This window comes from Dermacentor variabilis, chromosome 9 (genome assembly GCF_050947875.1).
Source record: "Dermacentor variabilis isolate Ectoservices chromosome 9, ASM5094787v1, whole genome shotgun sequence".
NCBI classification, from domain to species: Eukaryota; Metazoa; Arthropoda; class Arachnida; order Ixodida; family Ixodidae; genus Dermacentor; species Dermacentor variabilis.
In genome coordinates, this window is record NC_134576.1 from 10901093 (window position 1) to 10922923 (window position 21831).

Genomic DNA, 21831 nt, shown 5'->3' on the forward strand with positions numbered 1-21831 from the left:
GTGGGAGGCTTAAAGCCTTCCCTACATCTGTTGGACAAATAAAGTCTTACAATCCAAAACCCAAACATCAGTGCTAATGCTTCCCGCTCACCCTGAGCATAGTTCTTCTCAGCAGATGTAAGTGTTCTAGACGCAAACGCTACTGGCCTCTCTTGTCCCTCAGCAGTCTCATGAAAAAGAACAGCACCCAACCTATACGACGAAGCATCAGACGACAGAGCAATTTGTTTGACTACGTCGTAAAAAGGGAGCACAGAACTCTTGGCAAGCAACTCCTTCGTAGCAGATTGGATTGGATTGGAGCCAACTTTATTTATGCCTGCAGTTGGGCTCTCGCACGCGCCGACGAGGGCCTACGTAATCCTCGAAGTCACCGTTACTCGCTGCGGGTCTCCGCTCGCCGTTACCGGCTCGCTGGGTCCGTGCTTTTCGAGCGCCTCGAGGACCTGCTGGATGGCCCAGAGCTGATCGTCTCGGTCCAGAGCTGATCGACTCTTCGCGGCTGCCTAGAGCCGCGGTGGGAGCATTCTTGATTTTGCTTCTTCTGAATATTTAACGCAGTCCCCACAAGATGTGCGTGTAGTCTGCGGTCTCCCTCCTGCACACTCTGCACATATCTGACGGATATTTCTCGGGGTACATCCGATTCATCAGTCTCGGGCTCGGTAGCGATCCGGTCTGGAGCTGTCTCAGTACTGCCGCCTCCGCTCGGCTCAGTCACGGGTGCGGGAGTGGGAGAGTACTGCGAGCCAGGCGGTAGGCCTTCGTCATTTCATTGTAATCCGTCATGCGGTCCTTGGTTCCGAACCACGTCGGACGGTCTGTCGCCGGGGCGCGGTTGGTTAGCGCTCGCGCCGCTGCGTGTGCCGTCTCATTATGGTTCTCATTGCGTTCCGACGCGTCGCCCGCGTGCGCCGGGAACCACTTGAGTCGTACTTTTCGTTCTTCTAGTTTGACCGCTCGCAGTACGCACTCAGCCTTCCTGCAGATTTGGCCTTTGGCGAAGTTTCGCACCGCCTGTCTTGAGTCACTCAGCACCGTGTGGCAGTCTGCGTCGGCGATGGCCAGGGCCATGGCTACCTCCTCCTCTTGTTCCACTCCGGCGCTTCTCACGCTCGCTGCCGTCCTCGTGGCGCCGGTTGACGCCTCTATGACGACCGCTGCGAAGGCGTTCCGTTGGTATTCGACCGCGTTCACGTAGCGCGCGTGTTCGTCGTTGGCATGCTGGTCGATGAGAGCCTTGGCCCTCGCCGCTCTTCTTCCCTTGTTGAACTCGGGATTCATGTTCTTCGGTATGGGGTCGATTCTGGTCTGGCGTCGGACCTCTTCGTTGGCGGGGAGCTTCATCTCCACCTCGTTCGAGCGTCTAATTCCCAGATCGTCCAGTATCTTCCTCCCGGCTTTGGTCATGGACAGCCGCTCCAGTTTAGAGGTCCGTTGCGCTTCGGCTATTTCTTCGAGCGTATTGTGTATCCCGAGTTGTAACAAGCGGGTCGTGCTCGTGGACTCAAACAGGCCCAGCGCTGTCTTGTAGGCTCTTCTGATGAGCACGTTGATTTTGTTTCGTTCGTGTTGCAGCCATCTGTGGTAGGCTGCAACGTACGCGACGTGGCTGATGAACGATTGGACGAGCCTAATTAGGCTCTCCTCTCTCATGCCAGCCTTTCGGGAAGTGACTCGTTTCAGGAGTCGAATCGCATTGGCTGCTTTTGCCTTGAAACGGGTGTTGGTGTCGCCTTTTCTTCCGTGCTTTTCGATGACCGTACCTAGGATCCTAATTTTCCCGACCTCGGGGATCAAGTTGCCGGATTTGGGGACGATTGTGATTTTCCTTTTGTTTTCGTGTTGTCTGGTCTTGCCTCTACTGTTTTTGGTAGGTGGGAGCATGAGAAGCTCCGATTTGCTTGAGGAACATCTCAGTCCGGTGCCTTCCAGCTGATGTTCTATTGCGTCGACGGCGGCTTGCAGCGCGCCCTCGATGTGGGCGTCGCTGCCACCGGTGACCCATAACGTGATATCGTCCGCGTAGATGGTGTGCCTGACGTCTTCGATGTGCCCGAGCTTTTCGGCCACTCCGATCATTACCAGGTTGAACAGCATCGGCGAAATGACCGATCCCTGCGGTGTGTTGGTACTCCCGAGCTTCGTCTCTTGCGTCAGTAGGTCGCCTGCTCGTAGCTCGACGGTCCTGTCCGTGAGGAAGTCCTTGATGTAGTTGTAGGATCTTTCGCCCATGTTGAGCTTGGAGACTTGGGACAGAATCGCCGAGTGTTTCACCTTATCGAAGGCGCTCTGTAGGCCGAGCCCTAGGATTGCTTTGTTGTCGCGGGCGCTGCCGTTATCATCGATGATTTGGTATTTGAGCTGCAGCATCACGTCCTGCGTGCTGAGGTGCTGTCTGAAGCCGATCAACATGGCCGGGTACAGCCTTTCTCGTTCCAGGTAGTCTTGCCACCTGTTGAGCAGGACGTGCTCCAGCACCTTGCCCAAGCAGGACGTGAGCGTGATGGGCCGGAGGTTACCCGTGTCCAGCGGCTTCCCCGGCTTGGGGATCAGGATGGTCTTGGCTGTCTTCCACAGCTTTGGCAGCGCGCCCGCTCTCCAGCACTTGTTGTAGTATTTTGCGAGGTTTTCAATCGAGCCGTCATCGAGGTTCTTGAGCGCCTTGTTCGTGACGAAGTCCGGGCCGGCTGCCGACCGGCCGATGTCACGATCGAGCTTCGCGTTAGGCAGGCCGCTGTACGGCGCGTGTTGTTCGGTGGGTGTAGTCGGCAGGTATTTGTCGTTGATGCGCCTGGTGACTTCGTTGACGCCGTGTGCTGAGACTGCCCGATGTATGAGCCTGGCGAGCCCTTTGGTGCGACTTGGTCTTGGTTTTGTCGAGCAGGTGCCGCAACCGGTTCCATGTCTTCCCGCTGTACATCTGCCCGTCTGCCGCGTTTCAGATCTCGTTCCACTGTTGCGTGCAGAGAGCGCGGCAGGGATCCTCGATCGCTCGGTTCAGCTCTGCCACCTTCTTTCTCAGTCTGCCGTTAAGCCGCTGTTTTTTCCAGCGATTGAGTATCGACTGTTTGGCTTCGATGAGATGCGCAAGCCGGCTGTCTACTTTGTCGATCTCCGCACCCGTTTTAATTTCTTTGGTCGCGTCGCGTACGCTTTTGGTGATTTCGGCCGTCCACGAGTCGATGTCTTCGATCTCGTCGTCACCGTCGCTCTCCTGACGTCTCGAAAGGCATCCCAGTCTATCCTCTGTGTGTTTTGATGCTGGTGTCGTTGTGTTCCGGTATGCCGATTTCCACGATGGTGTGGTCGCTGCCAAGGTCGGTCCCCGTGTTTCTCCAGGTGATCGTGCCCCGGATGTCGTTCTTGACGAACTTGAGGTCCGGAGGGGTGTCCCGGGACACTGAGTTACCAATTCTCGTCGGATGTGTCGGGTCCGTGATGACGGTGAAGTCGAGTTCCATGACGTCTTGGTACAGGTCACGGCCCTTTGCTGTGTACTTGTTGTAGCCCCAGGCAGGGTTCATCGCGTTGAAGTCTCCGCACGCGATCAGCGTGTTGCGGCGCGCTGCGGCGCTGGCTCTGCGCAGTAATGTCTTGAATCTGTTTTCTCTGCGATGCGTTGCTGTAGACGTTGAGCAGAAATATGCTTCCTTTTCTCTTTTTGCCCGGGAGGATTTTGGCGAGTGTGGGCTCCATCTTTATATTTCTTTGCAGCTCGTGTTCGACGAATGTGAGTCCCTTCATGACCAGGGCGCACAGGTCTCTGCCGTCGGGCGGTCCCTTGTGCACTCTGTAGCCGGGGAGGGACGGTGCGTCGGTTAGTGTTTCTTGTAGTAGTATAACGTCTGGCTTGCGCGCGGCGTGTACGATGTGCTGTTGGATGACTGCCTTCTTCCTTCCGAAGCCGCGACAGTTCCACGGCCACGCGGTTACACCTGCTGCTGCTGGTGTTGCGTTGGAGGTCATGATTGCGTTGGCGTGTACGGGGCTCCCTGGTTGGGTGGATGTTGCGCGAAGAGGGGCGCAAACGTCGGGTGGCTTACCAATGGCTGTAAGGTCCTTTCGATGTAGGCGAATCTGTTCGTGTTCTCGGCTTGGTAGGTCTCCATTGTTTGTTTCAATGCTGTCACTGCTGCGATGTTCGTCGTGATTAGCTGTTCGAGTTTGCTGAATGTCGCTTCGAATTTCGCTTCGAGGCTGTCGATGCGATCGTTTTCTGTTTGCGTGCGCGTGGCCTCGATGGCTCGCTTCTTCGGTGCCGGTTCCTCTATGGCTTTCTCTTGGATGTTCCTTGGCATTTCCTCGGTCTTGCTTGTGCTTGGCGTGGGTCTCTGTAGAGGCTCGTTGTTGCATAGCAGCAACTGACGGATCTCGGCGATCTCTTTCGTGAGGTTGTTGATGTTCGCTCGCAACGCCGCGTTTTCTTGTCTTAGGATCTCATTTGCCTCCCGCACCTTGTTCATATCTTCTTTCTTCGTGGTTTCGGTGATTTTCTGCGCGTTCCTTATATTGTTTCCTTTCGCTGCGTCGACCCAGCTCACTCGATCACGTGGTGATGTTTTCCTGCTGAGGCTTCTCTTGCAGCAGCTGCTGTCTCTGGATTTGGGCACGCGGTTTTCCGATGGTGTCCTTGACTTTCGCGCGTCTGGCGGCTTGTCAAGTGGCGGGGAATCGCTCTCCGACAGCAGCTGGCGTTCGGCCTGTCGCTGCTCCCATTGTCGCTTGCGCACTACGTAGGGGATCTTGTATTTCGCCTTGCACGTTCGGTCTCCGGTCGGGTATTCGTCTCCGCACAACTTACATTTTGGGGTACAGCGGTGGCCTTCTGTAGGGTTCGAGAGTCCGCAGGCCAGGAAAGTCTTGATTGTGGGGGTCGGACACACGTCCCTGCGGTGTCCCACGCAGCCGCACTGCTGGCAGACGTCGATCTGTTTCTTGTATAGGCGGCACGGTATCAGGGTGACTCCGTATCGGACGCATTTCGGTACCTTGGGTCCCTGGAACACCACAATCGCAGTGGTCGTGCTTCCAATCCTTTCTGCGGCCACTGCTAGCGGGTTCCTCTCGTTGACGATGTTTCTATCTAGCTCGTCGGCGCTCGTGTCGATGGGGATGCCTCTGATCACGCCCTTTACGGTGTCGTGAAGTGCCGTGTGATATGCGCTGACCTCATAGGGTTTGCCTTGAATAGATATTTCCTGGATTTTATTTAGGATGGTGTCCACGACGCTTTCCTCGCTCGTGATCTTGGCCGCAGCGAGTGTGGCCGCAGCGACGGTTGTGGTGCCGGTCTTGACGATGTTCAGTCCCCCTCTGGGTCTGACAACTATCTTGCTTTCTTCTAGTGTCATGGCTGGCATGCGTGCTGCCTTGATGGCCGAGGCTCTGACGTTCTTGCAGAATTTAGACCTCGTGCTTGTTTGACTCCCGCCAGGTCCGTCGGGCTTGCCGCTGGCGGGGGGTTGCTGGCGCAGTCTCGACATGCGTTCCCCCGCGAGCGTCCATCCGGCGTCGCTGTGGTATTCCTCGGGTGATATCTCTTTTCCTTGAACTTGAACGCACATGTGATTGTCCACAATCATTGTTGCTTGAGAGGGCGCCTCCATCTGGGAGCTGACGAGCGGCAGCCGCCGGGATGTACGGCAGGCCGCTGTCGGTGCGACGGTGTTGGGCCTAGTGTCCGCGGAACACGCCTAAGCCTAGCAATCCTTCGCACGGCGGCAGTAGAAGTAGTCACGAAATGTGGCAAAGAAAAACGCACCTCTGGGGTCAGCTGGTATCGGTCGATGCCGCTCGCCTTCACGGACACATTGGTGCAAGCAAAACTTTGGTTCGAGGTAATTAGCACTGCGTAATCAACTAGGCTGATGATGATGATGATGATGAATCGGCTAGCAATCACGGAGCCGATCTCTGACTAGGGACGAGCGCTTCTTCGTCGTCATCCTCCTTCGTAGCAGCAACAGCTTCACTACACTCCCGTGTGCACAACCACTTTTCGCCATTGCGCAACAGACGATGCAATGGTTCCGCCACGCACGCAATGTTGCTTAAAAACTTTGCGTAAAAGTTTAACATGCCTAGATAAGCGTTTAGCTCCGTCTGGCAAGTGGGCTCTGGCGCTTCCGTGACCGCCATATCTTTTCTTCCGTGGGATAGATACCATCAGCGCTCATAGTGTGGCCTAGATAAGTTCCTGTGTTCTGAAAAAGAAGACACTTTTCCTCTTTCAGAGTCACGTTGTAATCATTAAGCCGCCGCTAGACTAGTTCCAACGTCTTTTGGCAGTTGTTGACGTTTTTTCCCGGCACAATGACGTCATCTGTGCAACATCCCACGCGTGGTATGCCTTTGAGCACCTCATCCATGAATGACTGAAAAATAGCTGGCGCACTGGCTACACCAAATGGTAAGCGCTGGAACTCTAAAACTCCCATGTGCGTATTAATGGTTAGCAGTGGTCGGGACTCGGTAGTAAGCGGAATCTGCTGATACGTGGCTGATAGCTCCAACACACAAAACACCTTGCCACCCGCTATGTCAGAGTACAAGTCTTCTGGTCGAAGCAATGGGTAGCGGTCGGTCTTTAGCACGGGATTAATGGTCACGTTGTAGTCCCCGCACAATCTCAGCGAGCCATCTTTTTTCTGAATCCCAACCACTGGCGTTGCCCAATCGCTTTGATTGCCGGCAGTACAGTTCCGATTTAGAACTATCCTTGCTCCGTAGTTCTTCACTACTCCGGGTTGCTTAGAAAACGCCCCTGGGAACTTTTGTTTCACTGCTTCCACTTTGCTAGCGTCGCTTGCATTTACGGACAACACACTTTTCCTGTCGAGCCCTAGCCTCTCGAGCCAATTTCACCCCATCAGCAGTGGGAGCTGTTTTCCGTGACCTTTGACAATGATAAGTGGCAGTCGCAGAGACTGGTTTCCGTTCATAACGAGAACGTTGCATTGCCCCTTCACTGGAACGGGTTCCCCAGTGTATGTTCTTAGGGTGACACGCGATGGCTCGCACTTGACACGAGGAAATGCGTTCAGCCTAACACTATCCGGAATTAGGGTTACAGCAGCTCCCGTATCCACCTGCATGCATATATCTTTCCCTTCTACGTTTACTTGCACTTCATATCCAGAATGGACTGCATTAATAACATGGTACACCTCTAATTCAGAGTCACTATCAGAGCAGTCCACCACGTTCGCAGTCGTTAAGTCTCTGCGCTTACTGGGACACATCGCCTGTATATGGCCAATTTGTGAACAGCTGTGACACTGCACACTCTTAACCAGCAAACACTAGCGGCATGCGCCTTGCCACATCTTTCGCAGACTCGCTTGACGTCCTTGAACTGCCGAAGACTTCTTTTCAGTTGCCTGTCCACTTATCGCCATGGCATGCAGCACGGCTTCCTTGCCTTCTGCATGCAGTAACGCTGTTTGTCGCGCAGCATGCTCCCGGTCCAAGGCTGTTTTGCACGCCTTATCAAAGGTTAAATTTTCTTCAGCAAACAAGGCGAGTTGCGTTTATTCGCGTCTTATGCCTGCCACTAATCTGTCTCGCAGCGAGTCTTGCAGGAACAGACCGAAATCGCACTTCCTTGCTAAATGCTTTAAAGTCACTATGGAGTCCTCGACGTTTTCTCGTTCCTGTTGTGCTCGCCTGTTAAATTTGCAACGTTCGGCGATGACCGAACAGCTTGGGCTATAGTGCTTCTTCAACAGCACTGTCATCTCTTGAAAGGATTTATCCCCAGGAACGGCGGGTACTACCAAACTTTTGAGCACCTCGTAAGTTCGTGGTCCCATCACGCTCAAGAATACGGCCAGCTTCTCTTACTCTTTGATATCGTTTGCTGTGACGAAATGATCAAAGCGTTATAAATTGGAATAAAAATTGTGATCCTTCTCGTCGTACTCGTCTAGCATCTGTAGTAGCGCCATTTCCATTGAAGTGACTGTGTACTTATCCGTTCGCTCTGCCGATGATTGCGTTGACTCGTTGCTGTGGTACCGACGATTTCATCCGTTCCGGGCCATGCCTACCGCCGCTTTCCTTTCCGTGCCTGTCGACTGCCGATCGTCTATGACACTGCTTCCGTACTGGGCTTGAGCTAGTTGAAGCGGGCACATCCCATCCTCGTCGCCAGTGCAATAAAGCGGACAGGTAGCATTCCAACAGTCAAAAGAATGACCATTTATTTCACAGTGTACTTATATAGACAAGGGATCACGTGATCCGTACAAAAGAAATGCGCGCACTGGCTGCGCAGTGATATGCGAAGTCACGCTATAACAATTTTAATTCTCAGTGGCGGAAATATTTTAACGTGGTGGTATGAAGGATGGCTGCACTGCACTGTCTGATAGCGAAGATGGTGAACGCGCACGTTTACGGACCATCGAGCGAACGACGTCGGTCTTGGCTATAGGTCGCGTCCTCGAGTGGTTGTGCGGACGATTTTGATGCCGGGCGAAGCTGACCCGTAGAAGCAGCACGGACGGTTACGATAGGAATTGTATGGGCACTGCAAGCGCATTTCCGCCGTGAGATTCCGGATCCAGTTCGAGGGCGTCGGCGCGCGCCCATTGCCGCTCAATATCACCCAGAGACGAAAAGAAAGCGCGCCTCCAGCGCTGCGAGACACCGGGAGGGCCGGCGTGCTACTATGGCTCCAACTCCGCGCACGTGGTGGGTGCCGTATCTTGAGAATGATCTGCGTTGGGGGCAGAGTCGATGGCTCGTAGCTTTGTGCTTCTTGTGTGTTCTCGGCGTTCACTTCACGTTGAAGCAATAGACTGCACGAAAGCCACTTTGTTCACTGCTGCCGCCGCGTTTCCTAACGCCAACGCTTGACAGCCAGTTGCCGCGGTGATCGAGCGCGGTGTCATTATGTTTGCTCGTGCGCGCCTGAAACCATGCTTGTTAATTTAGTTAGTATGCATATGTTCACAAGTTTCTACTGCTGATAAAACTGCTACCCTTAATTCGTATGGCTGTTCACTAATTTGCTGAGACTTTTTTGTATCGGAGGATTTTGCCTGTGCTGCAGCAGCAGCAGCAAACGACTTTATTGGGGTCCTGAGGAGCTAAGCGGGGGCCTGCAGGTCCCTACCCAGCCGTTGGCTAGTCCCATGTCGGAACAGAAGCCATGCCTCTCCGCTCGTTCACGGGCCCTCTGGACAGCCAGGAGCTGGACGTCCTGTCTCGGGTCTGTGATGGCCTCCGTCCAGTCTTCTTCTGTATTAAAATCCTGTAACACAGGGCACTGCCAGAGCATGTGATTTAATGAGCTAAATTCAGTGCCACAATCTGGGCAGAGTGGATCGATGTCCGGGTGGAGGATGTTCAAGAAGCCCCTAGAAGGGTAGGACCCCGTCTGGAGCATGCGAAGCGTGCTAGCTTGTGGCCTGTTGAGCTTATGATGGGGGAAAGGAAAAGTCTGCCTATTCCCTCTGTAATTAGAGGTGATTTCATGAAAAGTAACCAGTGGATCACTGTGCACGAGCTCTCCCGAACTCACCCGAGACACCATCCCGTCGCGGCATACGAAACCTCGCACACGGTCGTGGGCTATCTTATTGGGGTTCAGGTGACCCGGTAATACGTCTGGTCCCATGTGAGCTGGGAACCAGGCTATGTGGTGAACAATGTCAGAGGAGTGTTTGCCGTTTAAAATCCTGACTGCTTCTTTGCCTATCAATCCCGATGCGAAGGCTCTAACGGCTGCTCGGGAGTCCGTGTACACCGTAGTGCGTTTTGAGTCCAGTAATCCGAGAGCGATAGCAGCCTGTTCCGCCACATCGACCGAGGAGGTTTTCAGCGAGCCTGCCGAGAGGAGTTCTCCCCTGTCATTGACTATGGCTACGGAGAACTTATTGGCACTGGCGTGACGCGCCGCGTCAACAAAGGTCTCCGTTCCGGATATGTTCTTTAAGAAATTTCTAGCCCTCGCCAACCTTCGACCTTTATTGTGTTGGGGATGGACATTTCTTGGAAAAGGGTCTACAATAAAGGAGTTCCTTGTCTGAATATCAAGTTGCGTGATATTTCACTGATTGAAGCTAGTACGGAGGCCTGCCGCATCCAGAAGTCTTCTGCCTGCTTTGGAGTTTGATAATCTAATATTTTGTGCTGATCTTTGTGCTTCTATTAATTCCGAAGTTGTGTACTCCCAATGTCATGAGTTTCTCTGTGCTAGCCGTGATTGGCACGCCGATCACCCTTTTGATACTTTTGCGCATAAGCGTGTCTAATTTATCCATTTCTGTTTTAGTCCAATTGAGGGCCGCGACTATGTAAATGACATGGCTGATGAGGAAAGCATGGTGAGCCCTAAGGAGTATATCCTCGCCTATGCCACCTTTCTTGTTGGACACTCTCATAATTAATCTAATAATGTTTTCAGTTTTCGTGGTGAGTTGGGCTATAGTCTTAGCGTTGCATCCCTTTGAGTTTATTGAAAGCCCTAGTATTTTGATAGAGTCTACTCTCGGGATGGTGTGCCATCTCTGGTACGAACGCTAATGGGCAGCTGATCGAGTGGGGTGAGTCCCCTAGCACCTCGTCTAGCCTGTCTGTACAGCAGGAGTTCCGACTTTCCAGGCGAGAGTGCCAGTCCCGCACCTTCCAAGAAAGACTCTGTAACATCCAGAGCCTCCTGTAGAGCTTGTTCGACCGTAGCCTCCGCTCCTACAGGACACCAGATTGTAATATCGTTAGCATATAATGCATGACCTACGCAAGGAATTGCTGCAAGGCTTTCCGACAACTTGCGCATTGCTATATTAAACAGAAGGGGTGAGATAACTGCCCCTTGGGGTGTACCCCTGTTTCCGAGTGTGAAATATTCCGAGACTGATTGCCTCAACTTTATCGCCGCCGTCCTGCTCTCGAGTAAGGATGCAACGAAGGAGAGGAATTTAACTCCTAAGTTCAAGGCCGATACCTCCTGAAGGATATAGTCATGTGCAATTGTATCGAATGCCTTGGATAGATCCAGTGCGAGGACCCCTTTTACATTTTTGCTTTGAGAGTCAATTATCTGTGTTTTGAGCAGGAGCATGACACCCTGCGTTGAAAGCAAGGGCCTGAAACCAACCATATTGTACGGGAATAGTTCCTTGCGCTCAATATGTCTCGATATCCTGTTATGCACAGCATGTTCCGCTACTTTGCTAATGCAAGAAGTAAGGGAGATAGGACGGAGGTTCTCAAAGCTGGGTGACTTACCTGGCTTGGGGATTAAGACCACTGTGGCCTTCTTCCAACTCTCCGGTACAACGCCCTCCTCCCATACCTCATTTATCTCATTCACTAAAGCTTGAATTGCTTTGTCCTCCAAATTTCTTATGAGCTGGTTTGTAGCTCCGTCGGGGCCTGGGGCAGACCTTCCGTTTAAATTGTGCAGCACTTCCCTGATCTCAGTTTGCGAGAAGGGGACGTCCAGCTCTGGGGCAGGCGCGCCCTCATACGGAGGGAGGGGAGAACCTGGGCTTTGGCCCATTGGAAGGTATTTGTTCGCTAGTTTCCGAAATATGGAGGCCTCTGAGATGCCTTCCATTTATTCCTTATTAATTAATCGGTCTATGACTAGTCTCTGATTACATTTCGATTGTCCATCGTCTAAAAGATGTTCAGAGAGAGTCCATTTGCCTCCTTTGCGCATTTTTCCATCCGCTGCCGAGCAGGCGTCCCTCCATTGCTGTTTACTAAGTTCGGAGTAATGCTCCTCAATGAGTTTATTGAGCTCCGCGATCTATTTCCGTAGCCTGCGATTGAGTCTTTGTGTCTTCCATCTCTCGAGGAGAGAGCGCTTGGCTTCCAGGAGATGCGCTAACCTTGCGTCCATCCCTGGGGCATCAAAATCCGTAACTATTTCCTTGGTGGCCTTCTCGACATCCATTTGTATCTGTACAAGCAGTTCACTGAACGTGTCGTATACTGCCTCATCTTCACCTCTTATTTTTCTAAAGAGGTCCCAGTCTGTGTACGTATATGTTTTGGGAGGAGCTGCTATTATTTCTATCCTGAGTTCTACGATGTAGTGGTCGCTCCCCAAGTTCTCCTGTAAGTTGGACCACGTGGCCACAGCATTTCTAGTGAAGCTGAGATCAGGGGTCGTGTCTCTGGCGACCGAGTTTCCCAGCCTCGTGGGGAAACGTGGGTCCGAGACCAGCGTCAGGTTTAGGTCTGTACTCGCTGCAACTAGGTTGGCCGCTTTCTTTGTTCGTGTTAGATAACCCCAAGCCGGGTGGGGAGCGTTGAAATCTCCTGCGGCTATAAGGGCTGCGATTTCGCAGCGGTTGCGACCCTATATATTAGTGACCGGAGATTATGCGTATGAGCGGAAGGAGAGCTGTACAAGTTGAGAATGAAAATGTTTCGTCGGATTTTTCCGTGGGGGATGATTTCAATTAACTGTGCCTCGAGACCTGATTTCTTATCCGAGTTACAAATTTTGACTTCGTGCTCCTGAAAAGAGGTGTCTTTCCTGACGAATGTGGCGATACCTCTGCCATTTTCCCCTTTTTGGCTAACCGAACGGTAGCCCGATAAATTTATCTTCTCACTAAGTATTTCTTGCAAGAGCAGGATGTGCGGCATTATCGCTTGTGCTTTGATGAGCTGCAATAGAGCAGCCTTGCGCCTTAAGAAGCTGGCGCAATTCCACTGCCAGTTAATTAGGTTTCCGGTTTGTCCCGCCATTTTGATTTCTATTAAACTAGCAGAGCCTGCAGGGTACTCGTGTTATCGGGATCCTGCTGTACTTTCTTAGCTTTTGCAGTGGTGCCAGTGGAGATGCTTTTGATTTTGCTAGAGTCTATCATTTTCATTTTAGACTCGAGGATGCCAACTCTACGTGTTAGGTGGGAGGTGTTACGGTCCATATGCTCGACAGTGCAAGATTGAATAGCTAAGGCCTCTCTCATCTGCGTGAGCGATTCCTCAATTGCCTTCAAAGACGCGAGTATGTTTGGCTCTGGCTTAGGGTCCTGAGCGGGGGACTGGTCAGTTTGCATTGGCCTTCTTTCCGTGGTCGTGGGGGGGAGAAATAGCTTTGCGCTTATTCGACCCTTCTGCTTGAACTGGGATGGGTAAGGCTACTTCGCGGGGTTCACGCGAGTTACGGAAGAGCTCGAACTCAGCCCTCAGCGTTCGTAGTGTCTTTTTAGCTCTGCATTTTCCTTCTTAAGCATTAAAATCTCGGATTGCTCTCTTTTACGCTCCGGCGAGATGCCCTGTGTTACCTTTTTGCCGCTGGAGATGTTCATCCTGGCCTTGTCTGCCCAGGACATTGGTTCCTGGATTCGGACCCTGGAACCCGATCGTCCTCTCGAACGGGAGCGTCTGCTGCTATTGCCGCGCCCTCTGGGGCGAGAGCGCGATCTGCTGGACCGCCCTCTGGATCGGGAGCGGGAGCGTCCTCTCGATGCCGATATGTTGCGGTGAGGGGAGTAGAAGCGTTTCTCTCCCGCCATTGCTTCTCCGCCGCTAGCTGTGTCGAAGCCACGCGGTCCTGCTGCCCGCTGCGCGTGCTGTGCGCGCCTGCGGCGCCGCCGTCTTTGGCGCACGATGTATGGCACCTGGAAGCGCTGTTTGCACTTGCGGTCTGCCGTTTGGTGTGCCCCACCACAGATGGCGCACTTGGGATCACATTGATGATCCTCTGATGCTGTGAGCATGCCACTTCCGCGGCATTTTTTCTGGTCTTCGCCCTTCGGGCAAACGTCGGACCTGTGGCCCAATTCTCCACACGCAAACAAACGTCTACTTGCCTGCGATACAAGGAACAAGGGTAGCGAACACCATCACATACGACGTTTAGGGGGACCTTGTGTCCGTCGAACAACACGATCACTGTTGTTGTCTTCTTGATTCTTCGAACCCCCACAGCGCCGGGGTTTCTCTGGTTGACGACCATCTCCGTCAGTTCTGCGTCACTGATGTCCACGTTGATTCCTGGGATCACTCCTTTACATGTGTCGTCCGACGCAGTCACGTAGGCCGCCACTTCTATGACGACACCTGCCATACAAATCTGCTGAACCTTGGCGTAGGCGCGCGCGTTCGCCTCGAACGGCGTGGCAACCTCGAGAATGTTCTGGAAAGGGTTCGTGCACAACATGTCGTCGAACACCTGCTCCGCTGTTAGCGAAGCCGCCTTGGCGAGCGCACGCTTGAAAATAATAAGGTCCGTCTTCTTAACATCCAGACCTCCACGAGGCCTTATAATGGTCTTAAAGTGATTCCTAGGAAGGTTCGCGATTCTGGAAGCTTCCACAACTCGTCGCAATACCTTCTGTGGTGCAGCATTGCGGCGCCGCTTCCTTTCGCTGACGTGGGCGCGTTAGGATCACACCGCTCGGCAAGTTTCTTCTTCTTGCTCACGACTTCGATCCAGCCTGAGCACTCCGCTTCCACCGGATTGATTTCCATGCCTTCTACAACCGATGTATTGGGGTTGGAGGCCATTTTCTAGCTCGACTACGCGTTGGGCCTAGGCTCGACGCCTGCCCGAACGCCCCGTATGGTTTGGCTCGTGAGGCGTAGCTGCGCGCCAACGTGGCGTGCGGTGGAAAAGTCTCGAAAAAGTCCGAAAAATCCACCCACCGGTAAGATTTCGGTAGCCGCCAGTTCCTTGGAGTAAACTGCGTTGATTGATAAACAGTTCCTGTGGGTTGAGGCAAGAAATCTGGTCCAAAAGGTTTGTAGAAACGGGAGCCGACGCGCTCGCACATGTGCCACCTGTGCTGCAATTAGCAATGTTTGTTTTAAGGTCATTCCTCAAAGGCGAATTTCAGGTCACCGTCCTTGCTCTAAACATGCTGCGATTGTGTGAGGTACGATGCGAAGGAGCGTTAGCATCAGCAAGTCCAGTCGCCGTTTCCATAGCGGTGCCAGTTCAAAAAGTTTGTGGCCGCTGCCTGAAATGTTTTCCTGTACATCGCAGCTGAGAGGGACTGTTCCTTCGAATATCACAACCTGCGAACCCGTTGATGCGCTGCTCGCACAAGCCTGAATAAATAAGGTCTATTCTTTTTGTAAACTGCCATAGCCCACTTGTTAAATAAAAGTTATTACTGAGTCACGATGTCCCCAATGAGGACGCGACCGATTTAGAATAATAATGGCCCTAGGGATGTGATCTTTTTTTTCGATGTGGGCTCCTAAAGCATCAGTATATATATAGCTGCAAGTTTTAAAGATTTGTCCTGCGGAATATCATAATTCGTGACTGAAAGGGTTAACACGAACATGCAGTTGTCGCGCAAGTACAGTAAAGCGTATAATGGTTTCCAGCAAGTACGGACGCGAGCACAAGAAGTAGAAACAGACAGGACAACGCCTTGTTATTGTTCTTGGTTGTATGCGCATACGCGGGGGAGATTTGTGGAATGTTTTCACAATAAACGTAACCAGCATTGTCCTGTCTGTTTCTACTTCTGTGTCGCGTCCGTACTTGCTGGAAACCATTATACGTTCACCATGCACCAACTGGCCCAGCAAACTAGTCTACAGTAAAGCGTCCTTCCAACCTTTCAACATAGTTTGGCTGTTGCTGTATAGAGATATATAATGTGTCCGTGCCTGTAGGGGTCCTTTCATCAATAAATCGAGCATAAGATTCAGATATGCGGAGAGTTGTCAGAAGCGTGCGGTGCGCATGGTTGAATCCGCACGAAACAGGGCCACCGCTTGTCGTGATTTAGCGCGCAGTTCTAACAATCCCTCGATGGGTCGTTGTCCAACTTGCGCTGTATCCCAGCCTACACTCGTATTCGCAGTAACCTTGCGGCCGCAACTCTCAACGCTGGCTGCTCATTGGCGCGCAAAGACGTAGGCCGCGCCACCTACACGGAAGCGGACAGACAGGGGCGCGATCGGCTATTTTTGTTCGATACGCGTTCTGTTCGGTTGCTGCAACGTCACAAATTGGCAATATGCAAAATTTGTGACAAGGGACCGGAGAGAGCAGCCAATCAGCAAGCGGTGACCTCCCCAGACGTTGCGTTGCCACGTCTGTCGTCTGCTTGGCGACCATATACTATAAACCGAAATGGTTTTCGCTTTCTAATAAATCAAATGTTTTGCAAAAGGATAGACAGTTGGGCGAGTTGGTACGGTAACATGATCTTGGCTAGTAGCGCGAAGTGAACGCGGACACAGAAAGGAACAGACATGACAAGCGCTCGTCCTCTCTGTTCCTTTCTGTGCCCGTGTTCACTTCGCGCTACTAGCCAAGATCATGAATCAAATTTTTATATGAAAAAAAAGAATTTTTTATTCTCAAAGTTAAACACGTTCTCAAATAGTAATGTGCACGACTATGCAATTTATTAGAATCAGTTTTTCTGAAAGTTTGCTAGGTGGTGTTACGCACAGCGCAAGAAAAAAAAAGAGCGGTCTACTAGGCGCACTTTTCGAAATGTCGTGGCATAGAAATGTGTCGCTCGGCCACCGGGTCTCGGCGCGTCAGAGGGAGCTCCTCCTATCTTTTATGGAGGAGCACCCCGCCCTCGTGACGCCATCGTACCCACTACGGCCATCTCTCACAATGGCCGACAAGGAGGCGCTGTGGGTCCAGCTGAAGGCGCTGCTGGAAGCCGAAGGCCCTGCACGCAAGACCGCGCAGCAGTGGCAGGCCTTCTGGCGGAGGCAGCGCTTCTACGCAAACCAGGCGCTGGCCCTTGTCAGGCAGCAGCAAAGGTGAGTGTGCGCGGAGTTGTTTCAGCCGGTCATCTTATACGCTCGGTCTGTTATTTACAGGGGAACCGGAGGCGGCCGCATCCTGCAGCTAACCGGAACCGCGCGGGTGGATGGTGGGCGAGCCGCTTTGTACGGGCGGTCGGAGGCGGTAAGCACTGGCTTAGAATACTATTATCAAGTGTTGTGAACTGGTACTTTGTGACCGTCAGAAATTCGGCAAGCGAGGTTCAATGCGACGCGCCCTACGGTGACAGAAAGCGTATTACGGTGTGTCGTTTGTCGTGACACGGTGTGTAGCTCACGTTAGGCGTCGAAAATATCCGCTTGCGTGTCGCGTCAGACCATAAAAAGTGGGTTCATTTGCCTACAAACGTTTAGGATCGGGACACCCGGCCCCAGCAGTAGTTGACATGCTAGGGCGGTGTTGCTTAGAACTTTGTCGGAGACAGTCGAATCTGCCGTGGTGAAAGGACGCCCGTGAACTTAGATTTTGAGGCAGCGGTAAGAGTTAGCGGTAAGAGGGAAAATAGAGGAATTCCAGATCAAGCTACAGAACAGGTATTCAGCTTTAACTCAGGAAGAGGACCTTAGTGTTGAAGCAATAAACGACAATCTTGTGGGCATCATTAAGGAGTGTGCAATGGAAGTCGGTGGTAACTCCGTTAGGGAGGATACCAGCAAACTATCGCAGGAGACGAAAGATCTAATCAAGAAACGCCAATGTATGAAAGCATCTAACCCTACAGCTAGAATAGAACTTGCAGAACTTTCGAAGTTAATCAACAAGCGTAAGACAGCTGACATAAGGAAGTATAATATGGATAGAATTGAACATGCTCTCAGGAACGGAGGAAGCCTAAAAAGAGTGAAGAAGAAACTAGGAATTGGCAAGAATCAGATGTACGCGTTAAGAGACAAAGCCGGCAATATCATTACTAATATGGATGAGATAGTTCAAGTGGCTGAGGAGTTCTATAGAGATTTATACAGTACCAGTGGCATCCACGACGATAATGGAAGAGAAAATAGTCTAGAGGAATTCGAAATCCCGAAGGTAACGCCGGAAGAAGTAAAGAAAGCCTTAGGAGATATGCAAAGGGGGAAAGCAGCTGGGGAGGATCAGGTAACAGCAGATTTGTTGAAGGATGGTGGACAGATTGTTCTAGAGAAACTGGCCACCCTGTATACGCAATGCCTCATGACCTCGAGCGTACCGGAATCTTGGAAGAACGCTAACATAATCCTAATCCATAAGAAAGGGGACGCCAAAGACTTGAAAAATTATAGACCGATCAGCTTACTCTCCGTTGCCTACAAAGTATTTACTAAGGTAATTTGCAAATAGAATCAGGAACACCTTAGACTTCTGTCAACCAAAGGACCAGGCAGGATTCCGTAAAGGCTACTCAACAATAGACCATATTCACACTATCAATCAAGTGATAGAGAAATGTGCAGAATATAACCAACCCTTATATATAGCTTTCATTGATTACGAGAAAGCGTTTGATTCAGTCGAAACCTCAGCAGTCATGGAGGCATTACGGAATCAGGGTGTAGATGAGCCATATGTAAAAATACTGGAAGATATCTATAGCGGCTCTACAGCCACCGTAGTCCTCCATAAAGCAAGCAACAAAATCCCAATAAAGAAAGGCGTCAGGCAGGGAGATACGATATCTCCAATGCTATTCACAGCGTGTTTACAGGAGGTATTCAGAGACCTGGATTGGGAAGAATTGGGGATAAAAGTTAATTGAGAATACCTTAGTAACTTGCGATTCGCTGATGATATTGCCTTGCTTAGTAACTCAGGGGACCAATTGCAATGCATGCTCACTGACCTGGAGAGGCAAAGCAGAAGAGTGGGCCTAAAAATTAATCTGCAGAAAACTAAAGTAATGCTTAACAGTCTCGGGAGAGAACAGCAATTTACAATAGGCAGCGAGGCACTGGAAGTCGTAAGGGAATACATCTACTTAGGGCAGGTAGTGACGGCGGATCCGGATCATGAGACGGAAATAATCAGAAGAATAAGAATGGGCTGGGGTGCGTTTGGCAGGCATTCCCAAATCATGAACAGCAGGTTGCCATTATCCCTCAAGAGAAAAGTATATAATAGCTGTGTCTTACCAGTACTCAGCTACGGGGCAGAAACCTGGAGGCTTACTAAAAGGGTTCTACTCAAATTGAGGACGACACAACGAGCTATGGAAAGAAGAATGATAGGTGTAACGTTAAGGGATAAGAAAAGAGCAGATTGGGTGAGGGAACAAACGCGAGTTAATAACATCTTAGTTGAAATCAAGAAAAAGAAATGGGCATGGGCAGGACATGTAATGAGGAGGGAAGATAACCGATGGTCATTAAGGGTTACGGACTGGATCCCAAGGGAAGGGAAGCGTAGCAGGGGGCGGCAGAAAGTTAGGTGGGCGGATGAGAATAAGAAGTTTGCAGGGACGGCATGGCCACAATTAGTACATGACCGGGGTTGTTGGAGAAGTATGGGAGAGGCCTTTGCCCTGCAGTGGGCGTAACCAGGCTGATGATGATGATGATGACGTGCTCGAAACTCGACTCGAGACGTGCTCGAGACCATCGACTGAGGGCCAGTGGCTGGCACACCGAACACCCTTCTCGAAGGTCTTTATGTGCATAGTATGCCATGCTTTCAAACACCCCTCGAAAAAAAAAATCTAGCTGCGCCACAGCCCCCATTACCTGCACATTCGCTACATTAAACCGTGTCAGTTATGATTAGTAGCTGTTGGTACAAACATCGTTATGCGTGCAGAGAAGTTATGTGACACATTCTTAACACATGCTTACACTTGGTCCCCCCAGATGAGAGCCTGCAGGAGCGAGCTCTCGCTGGGGACTTCTGGCGCCCTCAGCCCATGCAGTCATTGCCGGCCCAGTCTACAGTTTCGGTTGGCGAGACGCCTGGTACCAGCGGCTTGCAGGTGAATTTGCCCACTTCGCATTTCTTTTTTCGTTTATTGAACTCGGTGTCCTTAAAGCAGTGTCTTATTGAACGGGCTTTTCAGAGCGTTGCACGCGGTGCCGATGGTGTAGCCGACCAGGATGTGGCCCAGGAGTGCCTGAGTGCCCCAGCTCGTAAGTTGGAGTCACCTTGTCATGTTAGCTGTACTGTTAGGGTTGGTGTCTGACACCACATGGCGACAGGAATTTCACCCGACCTTCTACCAGGGTTCGTCGACATGAGGCTTGACTTCTCCTGCGATGGTTAACGTCACGAACCTTGCGCACAAAGGGCCTTCTATCACCCGACCTTCTACCACCCGGCCTTCTATCACCCGGCCTTCTATCACCCGGCCTTCTACCACCCGGCCTTCTACCGCCCGGCTTTCTACCAGGCTTCGTCGAAATGAGGCGTGACTTTTCCTTTCCTTGCTCGGTAATGCCAGAGGAGGAGGGGCCCTCTCTGTGCCTGTCACGTGACATCGACGGAAGCAAGATCCCGCCCACACTTGTAGAGGGCCTATTTAAGGGGCTCCGAAATGTACTTTTAGATATACTTTATGCTCTTCTTATTTTCTTTCATCTACCTTTGAATAAACCATGCAAGTTTCGCACTAGCAAATCGTCTCGCCCCTGCTTGGTCGCCATGGTCTACCGGATGCCTGCAGCCCGCCGACACGCCACGCTACCCAATAAGTAATGTCGGTCGAGCTTCGATAGGCAGGCGTCGCTACTTCTCGGCGGCAGTACGGTAAGCTACCCTGAAGTACGCAACAGTACCAGTATTAACAGTTTAATGGAATCGCCCATCGGTATGTGAAGCTTCTTACCATGTCAGTCCTTTTAAAGATGAGTTACATAGGCTACTGCTGTCAAAAATAGCATAACTCGCATGCTTTCAGCACCACAACGCCAAAGGCGTCGCCGAGTGCCGCAGGCGAGTGCCCGTGAGGCACTCCCACGTCTAGTGGAGCTGCACACCCGGAGCAGTGAGCAGCAGCAGCAAGCCAACACGCTTCGTGGATACTATTTCTGTGCACTGCAGATATATCTCAAATAGAGATAGGATGGAAATGGATGTAGCCGAGAAAATTTTTTCAATAACGTTGAAGTGCAATGAACAGCTATTCTGCCTTGAAATATAACAAAAACTTTATCGCGAATGTGCGCAAATTTAAATTAAGGAAATCTATGGAAGAATATTTGCTATTTTACAATATTCGATGCAGTGTCTTTCTATTGGGTCTTTTCTTCAAAATTAATTCGTACCAAGCATTTACTATTTGCACAGTCCTACAGAAAAGCAAACCTGAGTGTGTAAGGAAATAAATTATCAGCGTAGTCACTAAGCACAAATGTACATTTTTGCACTTATAATGCCACATCTACCCGCCTTCTTCGATCATTCATTGGGGTATGTTTTGCATGCTGGAGGTGGATATCTATAGCACAGGGAATCGCTGATACTGCACAACCACCCGCCAGGCAAACTGGTGCGTAGCCCTGGGCTGTTTGGTTTCTTCTTCTTGGAGGTGTGAGATGCGTTCGAGGAGGGGACAGAAAATGAATTCCCGCACCACTATGGTCTGTCCAAACAACAGGAAATGGTTGTGTGCTGAACTCGGCACCATTGACAGATGCCGCTGGGCCACTGGATTTTCAGCGGAGAGAAAAGTGTTGTGCGCGCTGAGACCATCCATAAACAGAAGCTCCCAGCAAAGTGTCGGTAGCGAAGAACGTTGAGCTGACATTGGCGACGTATTTCTTCATTTCCAGCTGATTGCCGAGCTCCGGGATGCAGCCACCCGCCAGGCCGTCGCCATGGAACAGCTGGCCACCGAGGCCAGGCTGCACACGGAGGCTGCAGACCGGCAGGCTTCAGCCCTGGAGACCATTCTGCAGCAACAGGGCCAGGCGTTGCAGAAGCTGCGCAGCGTGGCGGTACTTTCCCGGGCCATTGCTGCGGCACTGCAGCGGCCTGCAGAATAATTTATCACATTTTCTAATCTTGTTTTACCTGCAGCAAAGGCTGTTGCAGTTTTGTTTTACCTGCAGCAAAGGCTGTTGTAGTTTTTTTTATCTGCAGCAAAGGCTGCTGCAGTTCTTTCTTTAAGTGTGCAGTGCATCTTTTTT

At 51.4% G+C, this 21831-nt stretch overlaps 1 protein-coding gene and 1 pseudogene across 1 annotated transcript in view; both read right to left on the reverse strand.

Moving 5' to 3' along the window:
* Positions 1-7304: 7304 nt before the first annotated feature.
* LOC142557951 (uncharacterized) lies at positions 7305-7949 on the reverse strand (annotated as a pseudogene).
* A 12499-nt stretch (positions 7950-20448) lies between these two features.
* LOC142558611 (uncharacterized) overlaps positions 20449-21831 on the reverse strand; it is a 231344-nt gene continuing 229961 nt past the window's right edge. Inside the window, exon 4 of the mRNA XM_075670786.1 lies at positions 20449-21676. Coding sequence (XP_075526901.1) covers positions 21278-21676 — 399 coding nt within the window. The 3' untranslated portion in view covers positions 20449-21277. The remainder of the gene's footprint in view (positions 21677-21831) is intronic.